Below are 24175 nucleotides of genomic sequence, written 5' to 3' on the forward strand. Positions count from 1 at the left end.
GTCAGCTGTGCTCTCCGCCTGAGCTGTGCTCTTATCGGTTACATTGTCCCCAGCTATCTCTCAGTGCTACAGAACACACCCTCCCATTTTTTTATGGAGAGGAGTAGAGGGGAGGTGTTGTGTAGTCCTGTCCTATAGTGACAACACTGCTTCTCTATCGACACAGTACGCTGAGTGAGAATTGTAACTCTAGGACAAGAGTTGTGTTACAGGTGAAAAAATGAACACTAATCCAGGCACCACATCAAAGAACTTGTCAGCTGCAATTTATTACATTTATATGTTTAAGTTTAGATACGCTTTACATTTTCTGTTATCACACATAGCCACATTAACTCTCACTTTTCCGTGACACGTAAACTTTAGCAATCTACCCCTAAACATTAACCCTCAGGGTGCCCACACACCTTGCGATAATCATACGATAATCGCAGGAAATCCGATTGTGGCCTTGTTCGCAAGATAAAAGCCGCCCGGGCCGGTGTGCGCAAGTGCACACTGCCCGTTCGGCATTGCGGTCATTGGAAGCCCGCACCTCAGCGGGGCGTGCTTGCGATCATCGCAAGTACGATCTGCCTGTCCAAGATAGGCAGATTGTAAGTTTTTTTAATTACCTTACAACCATCGCAAGACAAGCATGGCCAGCATCACACTTTGTTTTCTCCAACACTGACCCATAACCTTGGACCCAAATGAACTGACAAAGCTCTTTTCAGTAAAGCATTACATTTTGTTACAACACTATAGGTTTCATTCACAAAGCAAAAAAAAACACCAGGATCCCTATTTTTTCAAAAAGTGTCAGTTATTTTTAGTCAATGAGTGGCTAAAAAAAGATCCGTATCCTTGTATTAAAGTGGAAGCAAACCAAGCATACCACCACCAGAAAAAGACAGTACCTCAATGACAAAACTAAACAAGTGATATTAACCACACTGTAGATCACAATTTCTCAGCTCATTTTGTTTTTGATGGCGCCACAACCGGTGTGATCTTATAAGCTTTACTCCTTTTTTGCCCATATTTCAGCACACGCCCTCATAGCGCATTGTGCTGAAATCTGGTACACACACAGACCACTTCAGCAGGCATTCACCTAGCCCAGTGATGGGAAGGCAAAAGGTGCAAGCGAGAGTGAGAGCCTTGCCGTGGATTGAAGAGGACATCATCCCGGCAAGGTGCTCTGCTGTTCTCCGCACAGCCATGGGTGCTAGAAATAGGAGCAAGACTGTGCATGCACGAGTGATGTCATGACAACGGAATAAAGGGATATCTCTGCAAGGGAAAGAGAACAGATTATTTTGGTGCTGACTACAAAATGTATGTACCATATATGGGCTAATCATGTGATGTTGTAAAACCTCTGCTTTAAGGGCCCAGTCACACCATATCCAGTGCGTCCCAGTGCACTTGATCACATGAAGCCGTGCCCCGTTCTGAGGCGGGAGAGGGCATGTCGGTGCCATTCATGTCAATAGTGCTGCATGCACTATTTTTTCAAATCGTACTGCACTGGAATGGAGGGCACTCCTGTACCTCACGCTCCGGTGCAGTTGATCGCACTGCAGGCGTTTCTGTGATGCCATTGACATGAATGGCACTGACACGCCCCCTCCCGCCCCAGAACGTGACCCGGCTTCATGTATGCGATCCAGTGCGTTCCAGGCGCGAACTGCACTGGGATGCACTAAATATGGTGTGACTGGGTCCGAAGGGCTAGTTCACACCAGAACTGCATGAGAACCGCATTCATCTGCACAGCTGTGGCACAATGCATTTTGCAGCGATATTACAGCAATTGATGCTTTGGGTTTTTTTTTGGTACTTCAAATGGGATTTCAGGTGCGTTCCGATGCGCTCTGTCGCGATCCGATGAAGCTAAAATAGGGCAAGCAGTATTTCTTCTGGCTGCATCGGAACGGACCCCACTGGTGTGAACAGAGCACAAGAAATAGTAAAGTATTGTGATGTGTTTTTGATGCAGCTGCAAAATGGAATGGATTGCATCACTACTGCATTTGGTGTGAACTAGCCCTAAAGCTTTGTGAATTGAGCCTTATGCATGCAAATACCCTGAGACTTTCAATGAGTTAGCAAAAGCATGAGTCAGAACTGTTGTGCTGTGTCCTTAGACAAAGAAATATACATTATAACTACTCTCTGCCAAACTACAGAGATACAGCCCAAACACTATCTAGAGCAGTGGTTCTCAACCTGTGTAACCTCAGGACCCACATTTGTCCAATAATGCTACGACTGCATTGTATCTGTTCTGAAGGCCCTTTTTAATTCTGAAGAGGAAAACTGTAAACTACATTTGTGACAGCAAAGTGCTTTTCTCCAGGAACACTGTGTGTATGGCATTTACTATCACTGTTTACAAGACTTGTAAACCGTGGATGACCTATATGTTCTGAATATGTAAATCACAGAATGAAATAAACAATGTGCCTTTGTATCCAATAGTGGCTAGGTGATGCAAGCATTTGTTTAGTATTATAGAGACAACAGTTTTGCTATTTGGGAATTAATACATTTCTATGCATTGTACTTAACAGAACTGCCCTCAACCAGAATAAAAAGCAAAACTGTTTTAGGCTCATCATGGTCTAGAAACCTATCACTTTTTTTAATGTTAACATAATATGAATGTAGGTTTATGGGCATTACTGTAGTGGGTTTCTTAATCACAAAGACAAAGCATAGCTCCTGTAACTTCAGAACCTGTACTAAAAAAAAAAGTGTTGGTCCACTGTTTGCAAGAGGTCATTATTTCCTTTCTCCATTCATACGTGTCCCCATGTACATACAGCTACAGGCAAGGTTAGAAAAGGAAGATTATTCTTATTATTATACAGGATTTACATAGTGCCAACAGTTTGCGCAGCGCTTTACAATATAAGGAAGACATCACTATCACATTTCAAGACAAGAGGGCCCTGTCCGTGAGGATTTACAATCTAAAAGGGAGGGGCAAGTGATACATGAGGAGGTAGCTGTGTGGGGATGAATTCTTTGAGAAAGAGATATTTCGGTGGTTAGGTTGACGTGGGATAGGCTTCCCTGAAGAGATGAGTCTTAAGGGATCACCTGAAGACAGTCAGGGTGGGAGATAGACGGACAGGTTGGGGTAGAGAGTTCCATAGGATGGGAGAGACTCTAGTGAAGTCCTGGAGGCGAGCATGGGAGGAGTTGATGAGGGAGCTGGAAAGCAAGAGGTCTTGTGAAGAGCGGAAGGGACGGTTAGGGTGATACTTTGAGACCAGGTTTGAGATATAGCCACCTACTGAGAGACAACAAGGGATATACCGGTTATGTGTGTGATGGGATACCTGCATTGCCGTGTACCTGAGACTTTGACTCTTAAACAAGATCCAAATAATATACAGCATAAACGAACACTGGCTTGTACAAAAGAATGTGCAAAAAGGACAGCATAATATAGTGTAAAGTTGAAACACTTCATACCAAATCTTGAAAATCATAAATGAATAGTATTTTAGCTCTAGGTTGTATCTGAGGAATGGTGGACTAAAACAATTCAATCTTCAAGTGATACTAAACTCAGGAGTTAAATCTTAAAAATGCATTCAAGTCCCTTAACTATTAACAAAAATGTGTCTTATTTATGCATCAGTCAGTTTTAGAAGCTCAAATCATCTCTGAATTGGTGCTGACACTGTCCCTTCTTCTGGAGGGCGGCTACTTTTGTTCCCCATGGTCCCTGTGTATGTTGTAAAGTAACCACCTCTTCAAGCTCGCTCCTGTGATGGACTATAAACTCAATACAAACTAGTAAATTAAACATGAAATTAAAGGATGAAGGACAATAAAGATGCTAGTTTATACCATACTCTACCACACCAATATGAAACAAGAACACATTTTGTTTTTAATTGTGAAGGGAACTAGGGGCTTTGCGCTGTTTGTATACATTTTGTTTTTAATTGTGAAGTGAACAATGTCATGAAATGCTTTTCTCCCAGTCAAGAACATATTTTAGGAGATATAGAATTTCCATTCAGCATAAACATTAGAATTCGTATCTAGTACTGCTATATTTATCAAACATAACATACTAGGCTGATGATATTTAACTGAATAGGAACACTGATAAATGTTTAAACTTACAAGCTAATATTTTGAGATTGTATATTCTCCCCATGGTTTGACAAGCACTCTAAACACTGCTCCTGCTATGTACACGTACATGTGAAATACCATGTTATCCTTAATCAGCTCATCAGTTAACCCAGTCTCACTGCCACTGCCTAGTATAAACACAACATGGATTATGTGTCAGCAGATTCAAACACACATTAATCACATATTAATATGCCTGGCACTTATCTGTCAGATAGGAAGGTGGAAGTACAGGGAGTCACCAAAAAGACACAGAACTTCAGCTGCTGCAGGTATTATAGCACAAACCCATGTAAAAACCCATAGGTTTAAAAAAAAAACAACAATATTGTAATGAGCACAGCACACTTAATAAATCAGCAATTTAAATGTGATACCATTTTGCACAAATATTTTGCCTTGGTCTGTCTAACTAAACTTTGGTTCTAAAATCAACCAAATTGGTGGCTGCCTACATGATCATTAGCTGATCATCCAGGCTCCTGCAAAGGAATCACGACACAGGAAGTACTCTCCTGTTCTCTACAATTTCCAGCATTTAAAACTCCCTCCTGCCCTCTGATTGTCCAGCCCACTTGTTAGCAGATTAGTGGACACACTGAAGAGATTTAGCAGCATTCACACACTCATTATTCTACCTTAGCAGAGTAGATGAGTGAAACACCCGCCTTTGGCATTACACACTTGGTTAATGCTGACAATACCCAACAAGCAAGAAAAATTATGTTAATGTTCAAGTTTTAACCAATCAGCCCCCACAGTTCATTCCGACCACCTGTTAGCTGTTGAGTTTCCTCAGGTGCATTGAATCTGGGGTGTATGACCAAACTAACGCCAGACCCAATAAGAGACCTTTCACACTAAAAAAAAAAGGAGGGGTAGTGATAAGGGCTTAAGCATGTATAGGTACAGCTGCTGATGGTAGGGGCTAGGAGTTAAAGGAGAACTATGGGGTTAGGGCTTTTCCCCATAGTTCTCCTAAGGGTAAGGGGAGGATACAAACTAGCGTCCTCCCGTCACCCAAAGCTCAGTATACAGCGATCTGCAGCTCGCGGTATACTGAGACGACGCAGCTGAAGCGGATCCCGACAATTATGTCTGGATCCGCCCAGCTGTGTGAGTGACAGCTGGCTCTGCCTATTACGAGGCAGAGCCAGCTGTAACCGCCCCCTCCCCTGCCCGTTCCGCCCAGGCGAGGGGGTAATCCAGTCCCTCCGGTCACGGCTCTGTGCCGGTATGTGTTCGCTCACTTCCCGATCTACTGAGCCGACCTGTGACAGTCCCATTGTCACAGGTCTGCTAGAACTATGAGGATGAGTGAAAAGCACTCACCTCATAGTTCTCCTTTAAGGGCTTGTATTAGAGGTCAGGTCAAGTGTTTAGGTTCAGTAGAGTTAGTAGTTAGGGGGTACTGTAGTTTAGGGCATATTGAAGATTTTTCATGTTGTTTTCAGTACTGGGAGTCTCATACTGGTAGTTTAGCACAGGTTCCTGTCTCAGAAAAGAAATGTAAAAATCTCATAATTGGAAAACAATTATACAATGCAATAAAGCACACTCTAAAGCTGGTCATACACAATTTTTTTTTCCGTTCAACCTGCGGGTTCCTCCATCAACACAAACAGCGTGTTGATCGAGGAATGCTGCGGTTTACATTGTATTCCGACAGGTGCCCCGGCACCTGTCAGAATACCCGATCAGAGTGTGCAGCTCATTGGCTGCCAGCTCTGATCGATCAAACATTTTCCAGCTGGCTCCTTCAATCAGTTGATCAAGGAATGTCGGCAGAAAGGGAGCCGACAGCTCCACATACTGTGCAAATTTTAACATTAAAAACCGACCGAAATTTGACCAGTGTATGGGCACCTTAAGCCTGGCTGGCTGCAGATAGGCGATTTTTGCTAGAGAGAAAAGCACCCATAAAGTCCCCATAACTCATCTATAGCAATTGCTAAACCTAGGGAATAGTGGAGTGTAGAATGACGAAGCAATTTATTAGTAATGATAGCACAATAATCCAAATTTGCACAATCGATCAGTACTCTACGCTCTCTTAAAAACATTTAACTATTGTGAGCTCTTAACCTTTCCCACTAACACCTAACCTGGCGCTCCTAACGCTGGTCACACACACACAGCAATATTCAGGCAATTTCAACCACCCAACCAAATCAAGACAACCTCACCTCAACACTTTGAGTCTTTCGATGGTGTTGACAAAAACATATTCATTCTTCCATTTAGTTGTTTTTGCATCAAAAGCTGAAGTATATTACCAAAAGGTTTATCAGGTGAAAAAAAGGGGGTGGGGGGGGGGAGAAAACTAATGCAGCCATCACTGCTAGACTCGTAAGCTGCAATATATACAATTTGTGTTCTTGGGCTTAAAAGTATGGGGTGTTTTTCACCATAGTTCTCCCGTGACCCAAAGCTCAGTATATCGCAAGCTACAGCTTGCGGTATACTGGGACACGCAGCAGCCGGGACGGATCCCCACAATGCAGTCGAGATCCACCCAGCTGTGTGAATGACAGCTGGCTCTGCCTATCTAAAGGCAGGAGACAGCTGTACCCGCCCCGTCCGTTCCTCCAGTCAGTGCTGGAGGATCCATGCAGGGAGCCGTGACTGAGAGGATCGAGAAGTGAGCGAGCGACAATATGTGTTCACTCACTTCCCGATCTATTAAGCTGATGAGTGAGAGTTTCATTGTCACACTTAAGCTCGAACTATGAGGATGAGTGATTTTCACTCACCTCATAGTTCTCCTTTAAATACACTTTATTCCACCACCATTCTCAAAATACGTATAGTCACACAATGATCTCAAAACCAGATGAAACTGTTTAGTAGAAGAAAAAAAAAGTCATATCAGCAGCATTTTTTTAATGTAACCTATGCTGTGGCAATGAACATGTTCCTTTATTGGTGAGCTACATTTTTGTAGTCAAGTGTTCCTAAATATTGCATATATGCTGCTTGGACTCAATGGCGCTTCATCATAATGTCAACTTCATCAGCAGTAGAAGTGATGGTGGAGCTGTGTAGGTTGATATGAGCAAGGCAGCACTGCAGAGGAAATGGTGGACATCTTTTTGACATTAACAGCAGGTCTATCTTTTTATATTAACAAACTGACTCATTTTTACATTTATGTGGACCTAATATTGCTCTTTAAATGTAGTTGTATATGTTTACATTGATCTAACTAACCAAACACCAATTTAGGTTTGGTCATATGCATAAACAAATCTGCACAATTTGGATGTGCACACATGCTAGGCATAGGGATCCAATTTTCAATGTGACTTGTTCAATAAGTGGATACCATTCCTGCAGGTAATTTTTGATCTTCCCATGCACAAGAGGTTTACTGGCAATAGGGTCTAAATTGACAAAACTCGGTCTATTTAAGGGCACGTTAATTGTCGACAAAACACAGAGAGGTAGATAATACCAGAGATTATCACATATAATTATAAATGTCCCATAATAAAGTAATGCTCCACAAAAAAACTCTAAACCTCCACTTTGCATTATTGACTGGTAAAAAGTTACTGTAATCAACTTCTACAATAAATGTATTGGCTGCGGAATCTGTTCTGACATGCAAGTGTAAGAAGATGGCTTGCAAAGCCGAGAACTGTACATGCCTCTGTTATCTATTGCTTTTAGTTTTCAATAATCTCTCCCCTCCTGCAAGCAATACTGGAGCGAAAGCATGCTGGTATGTGAAAAAAATAAATCTTTTTTTGTTGAAGACTGAAACGGTTGTGTGTGATCATGGCCTGTTTTAAAAGCAAAACTTCTGAATAAAAGTGAACAGATAAGAGATTAGGTTAACAGAGAGAAGCAAAAATCAACATACTGTATGAAACAATTTAAAGATGCTATTTGTTGGCAGTGCCAAGTTATCTTGAAATTTAAATTGTGCAAGCTAAAGTTACAGATCTTTTATAAACATGTCTACAAAATCTGCAGATTTGTAGCACTGAATAGGTCTCCATTTGCTGAAAGCACAGTCTGCCAAATTGGCAGTACTAAATACCCCAAACCCATATGGGTACTGTGCATAGCCAGCAATGTTACTGGGACACCTAGCACAAATACATACAAACTCTGCCTTTCTACAGAATATTAGTAGTACATAGTATTATATAGTATAGATATATAGATATACTCCCCTTCTTATTGAACTTCCAGTGACCAGTATGAGTGAGAGCGACCAAAACACCAAAGTTTAACACACCTGCGACCTTGTAACACGAACGAGTCACATGACACCAGGGAGGGAAAATGGCTAATTGGGCAGAGTTTGGACATTTTCACTTAGGGGTGTACTCACTTTTGTTGCGATTGGTTTAGACATTAATGGCCGTGTGTTGAATTATTTTGAGGGGACAGCAAATGTACACTGATATGCAAGCTGTACACGCACTATTCTACATTGTAGCAAAGTGTCATTTCTTCTGTGTCGTCACATGAAATTATATAATCAAATATTTACAAAAATGTGAGGGAGTCTGGTTTCTTTCTCCACAATGTGCAACAGAAACATCAAAACACTAGTTTTTATCACATTATGTACAAGTGTCCCAGAAATAGACAGTCATTTTCCAGCCAAATCAATACCACAAGAGCTGGCACAATAACAGGTTGTAGCTCCCTTTTAAGGGAAAATTTGGATACAAAGGAACAGAGGGAGCTTTTGTATCACAGACTTAACACAAGATCTCTAAAAGTAATCATGACCTCTAAGAAGCATATATTAAGCCCATTTTTTTTTTTTTGGACAGAGTGAGGAAAGGTTAGAAACTCAGTCAAGTTTTTATGGCTGTGGTCCAAACTGGAGAGGTTATTCTTACTTCTTGTCCTGGAGATAGGGGCTCAGAGAACCAGGAATTGGTGGGATATGTCTCCAAAGGGGACAGAGACAGCAACAAAATACATCTTTAGTAGAGTGGAGAAAGGTTAGAAGCTCTAAGCTTTAATTGCTCTCTGTACTTTTATAACCCACTAACAGTATGCCTTTCATTTTTAAGATGGTGTAACTGGTAACTGTGTGTGCACAAACAAACATTTTTTCTTTTTTAGCAAAATCTAAAAGATTTCCAATAGAGTTAAGAGTAGTATTTATGTGGTTTTCTCCTAAAACTGTGCTTCTTTGCCATCTGTGTCCCATTGGGATAATTTTCCTTCACTTCTTGCCCCACAGACACAACAGGAAGTGAGAGGAAATCCCTCAAAAGTGGGGGAAATCACTGCTGATATAAGGATTACCAGAACTACTGTCCCTATTAGGAGGATTTCCCCAGAAAATGTTATTTTCTTTTGCTTTCAGTGATAACAGTCACCAGGACAAATTGAGCAGGCGAGTGTATCTATGGGGGACACAACAAAAAAAAAACCTGACAGGTGTTCTAATCCCTTTTCACTCTATCCAAAATTATGTAGCAGCATGATGTTCCCAGCCTCTTGCATCCTCCCCTATTTTTGTCCTGATGCATATTTCTTTCTGTGCCAAACATCACTTATAATAGACATTATATCTGACTGGAAGGGGTACAGGCAATGCTGGAGAACTGCCAATCATGGTGTGGGTAAAATAGTACAGTGGCAGGAAGAACAACTTCAGTAGAATTTAGTTTGCAAAAGCAGAAGGGGAGTTTACCAGTTAAACTGAGATCCATTTTACACTGTATAGTTTGCATTCTGCAATCACCAGCAGCCATTCCAGAAGTGGAGGCTAAAGCTGACCTATAGATTTTCGATTGGATATTTAATTGCTGCCAAGAACTCTCTTTGGATTCTAGCTCAAATAGGCCATCATGCACAGCCCAATGTAGATTTTGTTATTCGTTTTGTTAGCAATACTAACTCTAACCGAATACTAACCGAATGTTGTCGATCAATAGAACAAATTTTTGTTTGTGCGGTGTGCAGTGTTCTTGCTGCAATTCTTTTCCTACAAAAACGTCACTAACCCATCAAATTTCCTACGATTCAAAAAATTTTTCCAGCCTGACCCATCGAGGAAATTCGGGCATAAGTACAGTAATTAAAATAGTTGGTGTCCCATCAACTGATTGATTATCATTGGAAAGACTATTTGTGGATGATTTCTGAATGAAAATCGATAGGTGTACCTTGCAGAGGCTGAGCAATATACTCAACTTCAAAAGCTCAAGATTGGCACGAAAGAAAAAACACTTTAGAAATTAAGAAAAATACAATTGGCTGCAGCACTTTATAGCAGCAAACATCATGTGTTACATGATGTAAAAAGATTTCTCTCTTTGCAAGCTTTTGATTGTTAAAATAGCTAACATCTGAGTCCTTTCACTTTGTGAGTTGCCAAATGTCAAAGCATGGATAAGTGTTTGTGCATGTTTCAGTAGCAAGTGATCAAAAGGAACTGATATTTTACTGATTTAAAAACAAGAGAGTTATGACTAGGCATATGCTACAAGATGGTTACGATCCAGTATTCTGTAGCTACTTATGGGTTGATGGCTTTCCCAGGACCTCCCAATAGAAAGCCTGTCTGCAGTCCCCCTACACAGATAAAACTCTAAAATGCAAACTCTAGTCACTGTGATAACAAACCTTAAAATAGCTTGTAGTTACAAGTCAGGGCTGTGAAAGCCATTGAGAGCTACTAAGAGTTTGATCCACAGCCTAGGATGTCAGAGCAACAAATACTGAACCTATAATGCTTCTTCACTTACACAGACATTCAATAGCATTAACAAGTCTGCATTAAAATTGTATTGTAAGAGTAAACAGATAATTAATTTTACTAATATTTACTAAAAAATAAAAAAATAAACTGCAGAGCTTTAGAGGTGGAGACATTTAAAGGGAATTTGGTCAAAACAAAACTATCATTATTGCATTGTAAGCATTATAAGCTGCCTAAACATATATTTCAGTTTTGTATATTTATCACCAGTGTGCCCCAGAAAATAGTGACTGTTTATCATGTGGGCAAAAAATCATTAATCTACCCCCACTACCTAGTTTATTTAGTCTTTACTGAGTACAAGTTTTCATTGAAGAGGAGCTGCAGTAAGAGCAGTTACATTCTAACCTGCACATATGGCAAGTCTTCTGTTCAATTTCTGAAACACCCAGCAGGTCTAATACAAATAGGCTTCATGTATTAAAGTGCCAGTAACAAGAAATATCAGGTTTTCCCTACAGCCACCAATAAGATTTAAATATGTGCTGCATACTTATAGCTGGAACCTGAATGTCTGAAATGGGTGGCTGTAGGTAACACTGGTATTTCTGAGGCCTGGCACTGATATATAACAGTTATTTGGAATCAATGCCCATACCTGTCAACATTTCCATGACACATCAGCACATTGTTGCTGAAATGTTCTAAGATTTAAGAATTCAATGCATGATGCCTTGAGAGCTGCATGTTGAACAGCAGAAGTAATAAAGATGACATCTAATCTGATACTAGGTGGCTGGCAGTGTGGCAAATTTGCCCTGTTTTGCAGATTGCGGATGCTTGGCGTAAAGTTTTAAGCAATGACATGCTAAATGTCAAAAAGAAACCCAGTAGTATACAATCAGGGGCATCCATCCCATCCCTGTAGGCCTTCAGACTAGAAGTCACTGATAAAAAAAAGAGTTGCTATCCCATAATGTTATATTAATGCCAATGATGATTGAAAGAAGGTTGTTAAATAAAAGTCTATGTGATTAGTGGCTCAGGGTAATGCCACAGTTTTTCCTTTTATCAAAGTTTATATGTCATACCCCAAACTGATTTCAGGTTTTCAGTACACTTTGGTTTTTCTTTAGTTCTGGACAAAGCCAAAAAATTACAATTTGTCAGGTTTTTATTTCTCCTTTTGAACCCATTGATACAAGTTTCTGTCACTTCTTGTCTCAGTGATAGGTATGAAAAAAATGCAGTGTGCAGATATGAATGGGACAAGAAGACATAGATAGCGGTGAAAACATTTTCAGGTGTTCTAACCCTTCCCCACTGGAGAGATTTCCCATTACATGAGCAGAAATCTCCCTAAAAGGGACATGGATGGCAATAAAAAACAAAAAATAGAGGCTTTAAAAACAGAGGCTCTAACTCTTACCCGCTCTATTCAAAACAATATTAAACTTTTTGTCTGGAAATGGGCTTTGAAGGAGAATTATGAGGCGAGTGATTTTCACTCAGCCTCATAATCTGAGCTGACCTGTGACAATGAAACTGTCACAGATCGGCTCAGTAGATCGGGAAGTGAGCGAACACATACTGGCGCTCGTTGACTTCTCGATCCTGTGCCGGCAGAGAGTCGTGACAGGTGAGGGACTGGATTCCCCCCTCCCTTGTCCGATCCTCCAGCGCGGGCCTGATACAGCTGGCTCTGCCTCTAGATAGGCAGAGCCAGCTGTCACTCACGCAGCTGGGTGGATTCAGACATAATTGTCGGGATCCGTTCCGGGAGCGGTGTCTCAGTATACCGCGAGCTGTAGCTTGCGGTATACTGAGCTTTGGGTGACGGGAGGACGCTAGTTTGTGTCCTCCCGTTACCCTTAGGAGAACTATGGGGAAAAGCCCTAACCCCATAGTTCTCCTTTAAAATACAGTATGTTGCCAGTATAAATTACGCACCCATAAATAGCTAAACACCCTGATACGTGAAGTGATTAAAAATATCAGAGTAAGAATTAGGGCTGGACATAGACAGACAACCATCTCTCCCAAAAAGATCCATTGGAAGATATCTGGCTATATGTGAGCTCAAGGATCAGATGTACTTTAGATGTTATCTCCTCACTAGAGTGGAGAAAAGTTTGAGCAGGGAGATCTTACATGCTAGAGGTTTGTGCAATAACTTCTCTGGCTACCTGAGGAAGATATCCCTCTAGTAGAGCAGAAATGATAATTACCACTGGAAAAGATGAGGGTGCTTGTTTGTATTGCGCAATGTGCACCCTAACAATACAATGTAATACAAAACACACTCCGGGTTCTTCCATAACAAGTAATATTCAATAAGCAACTGAAATAAATATATAAATATATATATATACAGGAAGCCAGGTGTTTTGATTACCAGGGAAGCTTGTGTGAAGCCGACTTCCAAGCCAATCAGGAAGCCGGAAGGCGGGTCATGACGTGTTGCCCAACTTCCGAGTACTAGCCCAAATATTCGGTATTGGTGCATCCCTAATAAATATGTATATAAAAGAATGCCAAAGAACTGATTTACATTGTCACTTTCTCAACCATGGCAATACAAAATTAAAAAGTATACTTGACTTTGGCATTGTATGCCTACACTAAAATAGCAAGATCTAACCCTGCGAGTGACAGATTTACTTTAAATCATCAAATAAGCTTTTTTTGCAGTAATTGTTAATCAGATGCATTGGTCAAGTTTGTATGCTTATGCACATGGCAAACATTTTAGAAGTGGAAGCCTTGACTGTGACAGTTGTATGGTACACAAGATATTCACCCACTTAAGGTGGCCATACACTGTGCAAATCTTGGCCAGTTCTTGAGGAACTGGATGAAATTTGCACAGTGGGTGCAACTGTCAATACCCTTTCGGCTGTCATCCCTTGATCAGCTGATCAAAGGAGCTGGTCTTTCAAATCTTTGAAAGAACAAAGCGGGCAGCCAATGAGCTTATTGCTCTGCTCGTGTATTCTGATAGTAGCCGGCAAACGCTGTCGGAATCCAATCAAGACAGCAGGGGATCCTCGATCAATACTCATAAGTGTTGGAGGAATCAGCTATATTCTCTTTGTTCAGCCCGCAGGTTGAACAAAGAAATTATTAGTGTATGGCTCTGTACAGACCTGTGTGGTTGCGGTAAAGCATGGTAACACACTCACTCACTTAGAACGGCATTCCAACGCACCCTGCAAGCGTTCCACGCACATGTGTTTCAGCGCACCACAACACACAGCTGTAAAGCATCTGTCCATTTTGGTGGAGTAAATTGAGGAAAAAAGAGGGGGAGGTCTAATTTTTAATGTCCAAATGAAAAGGCTGCCTTAAGCCACAACATTTTTTTGTGTGCATATCAGTGCAGCACCGTGTGAATCTGGCCTTACTGTGTGTACAGGTAAACTCCAGGCTTAGTGAAAACATGCTGCCTGCAACATTCATTTGCATACATACAGATTTCCACAAACTGTCCAAATGCTGAGAAGTCACAGTAGAAATCAGAGTTACACCAGTCAGACGACCACTTTTCATGCTGATGTTGCAAGTCTGGCGTCCTTTATGTACATGGGAAACATTATTAGCCCCCAGCTATCTACTGTTGAGTGATTTACCAGCAATAACAAAAGAAGCATGGGCTAAGGCCATTAACTGCCTATATCAACACCCTTTTTACCACTCCTGCCTGTCCCTCAACATAAAGCAAGGCATGCTGGGAGATGTAATCTGAACATAGTCACTTTTTTGCCTCTTCAGTTTTTCAAAGCACCTAATGTACAAAGGAGTCATGTGAGCCAAGTTTAAGAATCCAAAAACAGGTTCTTATGTCTGTGAAGGTTCTCATTCCTCCAGGTCATGGTATATATGTAAAAAATAAATCAAGGCAACTGAACTTGCTGTATTTTTCCAATTTCTTATAAAAATATCTTCTGAAATATGTACATTTCATACTGGCATTATGTACTTTGCCTGGAGTTCAGCATGGTATATTCCTCTTTAGTCCAAAAACTTAACCACTTCCCAACGACCTGACAATAAATGAATGGACAACATTAATTAAAGCCAGTCTCCAGGCAAAACATAATCCCCCTTCATCCCCTCCCCTCCAGTTCCCTTTTCACCAATTCAGCTTTATCATTTTAAATATCTTGTTAAGAACTTTTATACTCACCTAAGACTGCGCTCCAGATGTACCTTCCCTAGCCAGTCTCTTTGTGCTCGCAACGTTGTCACGCTAGTCCATCTTTTGGATCCTGAGAAAACTCTGACACGGGACAGCCAAAAGAAAGTGTAGACAACACGCATGATTTACCAATCATACTGATCAATGACTCTGCAGTGACTAGTCAGGTATTCGGACAGCAGTGGCTGCTGGCTGTCAGAATACAATAACCCAGCAGAAGAGATTTGTTTATGGTTTTGTGTGGATGGAGGAACCTGTTCTTATTTCTTTTGTTCAGCCTGCAGTAATCAGAATAAAGAGAAGAAACAAACGGAAACACTCATATGAGCTAAAAAAAAAATCATTTTTCATGCAAATTGTTTAAAAAGTTATTGAGTAAACTGGCACGTGTCAAAACGTAAAGAACTCTGGGAATTTAAAAACGTACCCTTGCACTGGTGCAAGGGTTAATGCTCGTTTTGTCTAGGGGGCTCAAATAAATCTCACAGGATACTCACAGGATCCTGCGCCCTGTGTCAGTCAATGCTTACCTTCTCGGCTCTGGCTATAGAATGTCCCTTGGAATCCTCATGTCTTCGGCAAGTCAATGGACCTGCAATAGTCATGATGACACCAGCGGTCTTTGGACTGCCAGAGCCCAGGGGAGAAGAGGCTGGGGGAACTGGTGCAGCAGCCCAGAGGGACTGAGGATTAGGTAAGTATATGTTCTTTATTGGAGCCCCCTACATTGCAGGGGTAGCCACTTCTTGAAAAATCCGGTCTAAACCCTGGACCTGAAGGGGTAAATAGTATATTCATACTCACCATATTACAAAGTATCTGCTCTGAGCAGAAGGAACAATTGTTTACAAATATTCTTGCCGACTGTTACTGCAATACAACATTTTGTTTTTACTGCTTTAGGATATTTTTTTCTTTTATTGTAAATCATCAGTGCACTCGCTTGTTAGAAAGCACAAACCTTTAACAGCAGCCAGCTCATGTGGGTAAGAATCATGCATGCTTGAGATGATGGGGGAAGAGGGTGGGGTGACAGACAACAGTGAAGTCAGACTTCTCCAGTTCAGATAACTCAATGGATTTTTTTTGTTATGTTCAGTATATAGAGCTGAGAAAAAGGTAATCTGACATTTTATTATTCCTTTTCATCTGGTCTGTAACAGAGCATGGAGTACAGAGAACAATTCTCAGTAGACACACCATAGATTCAACTTTATAAAATTCATATAAACCTGGCCAAACACAAAAGTGTTTCTATTTCTCGTCTGTACATGCTTTTTTTTATTTTTTACACTTAACACTGCCATGTCTGCAAACTACAGCTTACCTGTTTTAAAAGTGCAATGGCAATACTCCAGTGTTATTTTTTCAAGTTATATAATTCCAAAAACATTTTGCAGTATGCAGCCCATTTCTCCGTTACAATGCTACCTTAACATAGTATTAAACCTTCCTGTTAAAAAATAAATCTATATTAATATGCACTTACTATAGTCAGTAATTTCACTGTTTTTGTTTAATCCTTTTGCAGATTCTTTTTAACTATATGAAATGTGCACCCCTCCATTTTCCTACTGGAGGGTCTTTCTCACTTCCTCTTGGGGAGCACACATGACACCTCTCCTAGTTGCTGGCCAGTGGGACTACCTCTTATGAAGCATTAGTGGTTGGGTTCACAAATACCCATGCACGCTGGTCTTTCCTTCCTCATATTACTGCAGAGGAGGACCAGCAGAAACATAGTTTAGAAACGTTTGTTCATTATAAAAATAGCATTTCTTTTTTTAATTATTAAAAACCTTATATCTCTGCAAGCTATATGTCAATCTAAGTCAATGGGTGGGGAAAGGGGCGAATCACAAGCTCCCTTGATTGCTTGCCTCACCGTCTGAGTGCTACGGGGGTTAGTTAGCACACCACTGCGCGTGGCTCCATAGTGCTCGGACTTCTGATAGGTGTCAATGGAGAAATGGAAGTTATGCAGTCGCCCCAAAAACCCCCAGAGGATCCTATGCTGAAATGAAGAGCCTGTCAACAGAATAAATCAGAAGACAATACAAAATGTGCGTAGCTACTGTATATAAGAACTTTAATTCTTTGGCTTTAACAACACTTTTATGTAAACCTGTCATTATAGGAATAAATGGTCTGCCATAATGACCCTAATACTTTGAGTCACTAATTAAGGACCTGTAGCTGTGACTGAGGTTACACACGTGTAGGTGTGAATGGTCCCTTATAAATTCCCTTTAAAAAACACTAAACTGCAGCACATAGATATGAATCAGACATGCAGGAAATATTTGGACTATAGTTAAAATGCATTTACATGCAGTAAAATTCATGTGTTTACTGCAGTAAAACAGAAAAGTGTCAATAGGTCCTCAAAATATTTGAGGAAGGTGGTCAGCATTACAGCCAGGCAACTAGACCCTATATGATTGCCATGTGATTCTTTTACTTTAAATGAGTACGTTTAAAGAAATACTGTACATATGACTATGTGCTTGTAAGTGACTTTTGACACATACATTGAATCTTTTTTTCTCAAGATTTGATGCTTCAAAGCCTGGTGCCCAACCTGCAGCCCTCGGGGGCCCTGCAGACGGTATCCTGCATTTTGGTGCTTACTCAAGCCAATGAAGGATAAATATTCTTTAGACTAGTTCTAGTAGTTAAATGGTTTGGTTTATTCATTTACACTAGCTTACTTCTTTCTGTGGAATGCACAGTTGGACTCGATGGGCCTGTGTCTTTATTCAGCCTCGAATACTATGTAACTATGTCTCTAGTCTCCTATAGCATGTTTCCGTCTCCTATATTCTCTTGCAGCATGCCTGTCATCTCTGACAACTTTCTGTAGCAATACATTAATTGAACATGATGTGTAGCCCTTCAATTATATCAGCAGCTGCATCAGGGCCCACCTGTATTAAGTAACATTTCCAACTATTTCATTAAAAAGCCACTACAAAAGTATTGCATCCTGATGACTTCATCTTGTTCTGCATATAAATGTGGATAGAAAAGGAGTTAGTATACTAAAAACTATCACTAGGAGTATTCATCACATACCGTCATCTAAGCACAATTGTGTTCACAATAGGCTTCCTTTTATAGGACTGACTTGTATGCATTCAGTTAGTCCTCATTCACACTGGAATGTAAGCAGTTTCAGGCGATTTTGAAGTTTCATGTTTGCATGTTTTTGTGTTGCGTCTTAAGGCTTAAGTTTTTGTTTTAACTAATGCAAAGCTAGTTAGGAGGAGGAGATTGTTGTTAGGTTAACTATTGACTGGAAAAAGCATGTTATAAGCATTTTCCAGTTTCTACTATTGAAGTCTATGGGGCCAAAAACGTGCAATTCTGCCTGGAAAAAAAAAAAAAAAAAGAGCTCATGTACTTTTTTGAGCTACAAGCAGAAAAATAATCAGGTGTGAATGGACATAACTGAAAATGATGGGATTCTTCATGTTGAATGCAAAATGCTCAGGTTTAAATGGGGGCTAAGGCAGCACAAGGGAGGTTGGTGCTGCTGTTTAATAAGTCTGCTCTAGGATCATAGCTGTCAATCCCATTAGCACTTTGCCAACATGGAACTTCTATTCTCTCCTTCTGGGTTTTAATCGATTTCACTGAATTAGTTGCTTCCAACAACAAACAAACATACATTATACTGGTATGAAAGTGTGTGCCTGTTATTCTGTGACAGGGACATAAGGTTAAAAATTCTAGTGAGCAAGCACTGATGTGAATGGTAGAGAGAACTTTGTAAAACAGTATGCATTGGTGATGAACGCACATCCAGAGATGCAGAGATGGATTCAAATGTTATTTTAACAGAATCACTACCTCTCTCCTCTGCCATTCAGAATGACAGTGTCCCAATGTTTCTCTCCATTCATTCACTTTAGCATAGGGGAAGTGACTGCTTCCCGAGCACACAGCACAGGGGACACACATGAACCCAGGTCACAGCTGCAGTGCTGCTGTTGTATGAGACAGCTTCACATGCTCTTCCCCTGACATTTATTCCCTCATGTCTCCCTCTCTGAAAGGGGCACAGCTCATCTAGGATATAGGCGGGCTTACTGAGCACTCCCTATGGTAAAAGAGGGGAGGTCTAGCTTAGCTTGAGCACATGTCCTCTGCTTGCTGTTTAAGGATAAGTACTTCAGGTTACTAATCTTTCACTCAAAGCAAAGCAAAGCAAGGCAGTTTTAATCTGGAAAGTCCTGAAAGAAACCTGCAGTTTCTGAGCAATACTTAAAGATCATTCTGGTTACCTGAGCTCATCTGTACAAAGAAAATACATTGAGATGTGGCTATCTGCTGTCACTGTGCTGCTGGTGGCTGTCAAGAGCTTTGATGTGGGTCTGGCACAAAGTCGTAAAGCTGTGGAGAATGCAGGAAAGAAGCAATATCAGGTGCAGCATGGGGCATGCAGCTATACCTTTCTGCTGCCAGAGGTGGACAGCTGCCGCTCGGCCCCTGCTAATCCCTATGTGTCAAACTCAGTGCAAAGGGATGCCCCGCTGGACTATGATGACTCTGTACAGAGACTTCAACTACTAGAGAACATCATGGAGAACAACACACAGTGGCTTCTAAAGGTAATTTTTATATCTCAGTGTTAATATTCAAAGGAGTTCAGAGGTTTTTTGTTCTGCAGTGGGTAGGAAAGCCAACAGCAATTTGCCTTTCATTACAAAAGTATAATAAACACATTTATGTGGTGCCTGAATGCTGAAATCATTTACTAGGCTTGAATGCAATCATTTGGCTCAGTTGGTGTTGGACAGGTGAATGTGTACATTGTAGTTTTGGGCAAGCAGAAAAAGGAGAGCAGGACGGGACCTGGCAACTAATCATGAATATGCATGAACAATGACATTTCAATTTTTGTGCACAAAAGAAGCGTTCATACTATATAATAGCCTTGTAATGTGTAGCTGCATATTATTGAAAAAACAGGATCAGTCTGCCGCAAGTAGTTCCATTTTTATCCAACTCCTAAATGATTTTGCACTCAAGTGATCTATCAATCGATTAATTTTCCAATCGAGTATATTCTTGCATTACCACTTTTCATTGCCTGGTCTATCTTTGTGAAACTAGGCTACATTCTCACCTCTGTGTTTTTCTTGTGCATTTTAAGTGCATATTGTTATCCATCTCCATGAAAGGTGTAATTTGCAGAAACCGCAACAAGCAGAAGTTATCTTATTAATACAGTAGAGTGAATTCAGCCACAGTGTTAAACAACTACCTTATAGGCTCAAGTATACAGAAGATGAATGTGAAAGATCATAACTGCAAGGGGGACTTCCTCCTCCAAAATACACAAGCAAGCAAATCTGAATAGGTATCTAGAATTCAGGGTCGGTTGGCATAAGCTCTAAGATGACTTGCCAATGCCCAATCAATTATGCTTCAACAGACAATGTAGGCATTTGCTTAACTCATCATAAAACAACAAAAAAGAAACAGTTTGAAGTCTGATTTACTAGAGAAGTAATTGGCAAAGTTGTGTTAAAGCAAGAATATATTTAGTTGGTGTTACTTGTAATGCCAATATCCATATAAAAAAAAAAAAAGAAAAACTTTTTTGTTGTTAAAATCAATGAACAAAATGCATTCAGTGATTAAAAAAAGAAATACAAACGCAACTGTACTATACTGTATATAAACTTACATTTTCTAAGACTTCTCCTGTGTGTTGTGGTGCGTTACTGCATGCATGTTAACATGATGTTGTGTAAGGTCAGCCTATTTATTTTGAATGGACTGCCAATGCACAACAGCACATGATAAACCGTACTGTACCATTTGCTTTAACACTGCTCGCAAGGTGCATTTGGGTGGTATTTAAACATAGGTGTGAAGCCAGCCTAAAATCTATTGTTTCAGTTCTGTCTGAGGACCTAGGTATTCTTGATAACAGTCATGAATGGAAATTTGTCTCCATGAAAAGCATGCCTGGACATGCACTGGTTGAGAAATTAAATAAAATAACAATTTTTCAATCTGTCAGTGTTCAGATTCATACCATAATGTAATACCTGAGCCATTATGTGTGCTGACATTTAAATCATTATCTGACTCTAGCAGTGCAAAGAGCTTCTGAGGTCCAAGCAGGATTTTGCTATAGAGTGGGAGCTTTAAATATACATGGCCAAATCCACAAATTTTTTTTACTAATGATTATTCTGCAAGGGTGGGAATAATGGAAACACTAAGGGCTTGTTCACACCAAGTGCGGAGCAGATGCAGAGCAGAGCAGTTACAGAACACATCTGTTGTATTCCAATGGTATTTTGGGCTCTAGTTCACACCACAGAGTTCAGTTCCAGAGCATGTGGGAAAACGTATTTTTTCTGCTCTGTGAACGCACCCAAAGGCATGCAAATGCATCAAAAATGCATGCAAAGGCCCTGGAACGCGCTGGACTACACCTGAAAGCCCATTTGAGTCTAAAAAAAAACGGACCAGAACAAAATCAAAACTGAACTCCTGCAGATCTGGTCCGGATTTAGTGTGAACAAGCCCTCAAACTGAGTTCTGCATTCTTTTAATCACGCTCTACGACACTGTGATCTTCCTTCATATATGACAGATTCCCTTAAAATTTTAGCTGTATGACTAGTTAGCGTGATCTGTCAGAAGACAGAATCTTCCTGGAGCTGATACATTTATTATGACTCTAGAATCAGTCACACTCTGCACCCACATAGTAAGGAATAAGGGAGGACACGACCACCCACAGGTGAGCCCATTGAAACAGCTGTCTCTGATTTGATGTTCTACGCTCCATGAAACGCATGCTGGATTTACCTACAATACAGACTGCATGCAAAACAAGTCCCTTGTGGCTCTTGTGAAGTCACCCTTCTCTGTCTCACACTAATTAGCACTGAAAGAAAAATACAGTCTATACAGTACTAAGAGTGCAAGACAATAAATCATCTTTACGATTGTCACATGAGGGTCGTGTACATGGATGCATGGAGTAGGGTTCACCGAGGGTCCACTGAGGGAATATTCTCATGGTGACGGCAGACAAAAAAGACTTTACCATTCCAACGCTGCAGAATGTGCTTGATCACAACCGGATGCAGCATTTTTCATCCTTATTTATAAAATAAATATTCCTGATCATTAAAGCAACATGAATCAACTATTAAGCATGAGTTTTATTGCATCGGGAAACTAAAAGTGCTTTGTGCAATCTTTTTTCTAAACATAAGTGCAGCTGGGATTATGGAGTGCTGATGACATACAAAGTACAGTAACCCCCAACAACCATATTTCATTAACCTGAAACAGTAACAAATCACTAAATAAACTAGTTTATGTAAAATATGTAAATACAATTAACACTACATATTTTTTAAATTAGCTCATTATTAATCCTGAACTGTTAAAATGTCAATATACTAGAATGAAAAATGCATAACTTGGTAATACTGATTACTTAAACTCAGACTTTTACATAAAGTTGTCTTAATCTTTTTGGGATGGATAAAGAACAATAGAAGGGCTAGAATACTTTTTTATATTTTGGAGAATATTATGCTTGGTGCTGCTCATAAGACCAAAAGCCTAGGCATTTGATCACATGATCTCTGCTGAAGAGGAGCACCAGATATAAGATCAATCAAAGTGCAAGTAAAGGTTTTTTTTTTTTTGAATGCCAATTGTTGGGCTTCTTGTGGCAGAAGAGTGTGGGCCTGTTAACACAATATGTGTTTGGGCTGTGTTGGTCGTTTTTTCCAGTGCAGTCTGGACCCAAGACATAGCAATTTGCCTTGTCATGGGTGGGCACAGTTCACATCAGCACAGTGTGGGGGTGTGCACTTCAGAAAAAAATAAAATGAAAAAAAAAACAGCATGCATTCCTTTTTTTAAGCCCACGCAGTGAGACACTGAACAATGGCATCACACCACGGTGTGCCCATAGAACTTAATAAAATTTAATTTTTGACATTTCAATAAAGTTCTAACAAAAAAAGAAAGTGCGATGTGGCGCTGCTGGTGTGAACAAACTCTGTAAGTCTCTTCTGCCATAGAAGCTTCTTCCAACCATTTAACATTTTTATTATTTCTGTACACTGAGCCACGCATGCGTAGCTCAGCGCACAGAACCGGCATGCAGTAACTCCTGTGTGCATGTGTGGAAGCTACTTCATGTCAGTTGGCCAATCAAGAGATAAAGATGCAAATCCCAGAAGAAAACAAAGCCAAACATGGAAGCCCTGGAGAGGGAGAATCCCAGTGCTGGAGGGGGATTGGTTTGGCAGGCAGGTCTACAATAATGCTGTGCATACTAGCACATTATGACTTAAAGCTCCTGGGTTTATTTTTTTTCCCACTGTCACTTTACTACCGCTTTAATGCCTAGGCTTTTAGTAATGTAAGCAGCACCGGAGAGAACCTGGAGTGGCATTTTCTTTAAGATAGGCAAGTATGTAAGCCCTTCTGGAAGGCTTTATTTATCTATCCTATCAAGTAAAATCGGTAAATGTTCGTACAAAAAAATCCTGTCTGAACGTTGGGGAATACCATCAGAGACCTGGCAATTGTCGTTTGAAATTTTGTTTGATTTTCATTTAACATTCGATTTTACAATGAATGGAGTTTCCCAAACGAAAACCACATTCAGCATAAGAATTTCGTTCAAACGAGAAAAAAATTCCAACATGATCCGTCAGCTGATTCATCACGGAGTTCGAAATCGATCATCAATTTGACCACATCAACAATTAGAAAGTCGGAAACATGTTCAGAAATTCATCCTGTTTGTTTGAAATTCTAATTGTGTATACCCTACTTAATGTAGTATTAAGGTCTGGGCGTTTTTTTACCAGAATGCATTCTGGTAAAAACCGTCCAGAACCTTTTTCTCCCCCAGAGCAATAGGCTCCTTCTGCCATCAATCAAAGAGAGAAAGGGAGTGGCCGGCCACAGGGCTGTGTGTGTCTATGGCCACATACAGCCACGAGCGCGCACGGGTGCCTCCATTAGCCGATGGAGGCACCCTTACAGGGGGCAGGGTAGGAACGCTGCCGGGACCCACTTGAAAACGAGGAATTAAAAGATTTTAAAGAAAAAGAAAAACAGCCTCAGGCAAAGGTGGGCATCCCTTTAGCAAATAT

The 24175-nt window shown here is 40.5% G+C and overlaps 2 protein-coding genes across 8 annotated transcripts in view; one reads left to right on the plus strand and one right to left on the minus strand.

Moving 5' to 3' along the window:
- MCPH1 (microcephalin 1) overlaps window positions 1-24175 on the minus strand; it is a 238927-nt gene that overhangs the window by 80476 nt on the left and 134276 nt on the right. The gene's annotated exons all lie outside the window — the stretch shown is intronic.
- The window catches only part of ANGPT2 (angiopoietin 2), a 54602-nt gene continuing 49730 nt past the window's right edge, over window positions 19304-24175 (plus strand). For all 7 annotated transcript variants that reach the window (XM_018567600.1, XM_018567599.1, XM_018567601.1 and 4 more), the window contains exon 1: window positions 19304-19633. In XM_018567600.1, the coding sequence (XP_018423102.1) occupies window positions 19340-19633 (294 nt within the window). In that variant the 5' untranslated portion in view covers window positions 19304-19339. The remainder of the gene's footprint in view (window positions 19634-24175) is intronic.

Source organism: Nanorana parkeri, unplaced genomic scaffold, assembly GCF_000935625.1.
Source record: "Nanorana parkeri isolate BGI_ZX_2015 unplaced genomic scaffold, ASM93562v1 scaffold1071, whole genome shotgun sequence".
Lineage (NCBI taxonomy): Eukaryota > Metazoa > Chordata > Amphibia > Anura > Dicroglossidae > Nanorana > Nanorana parkeri.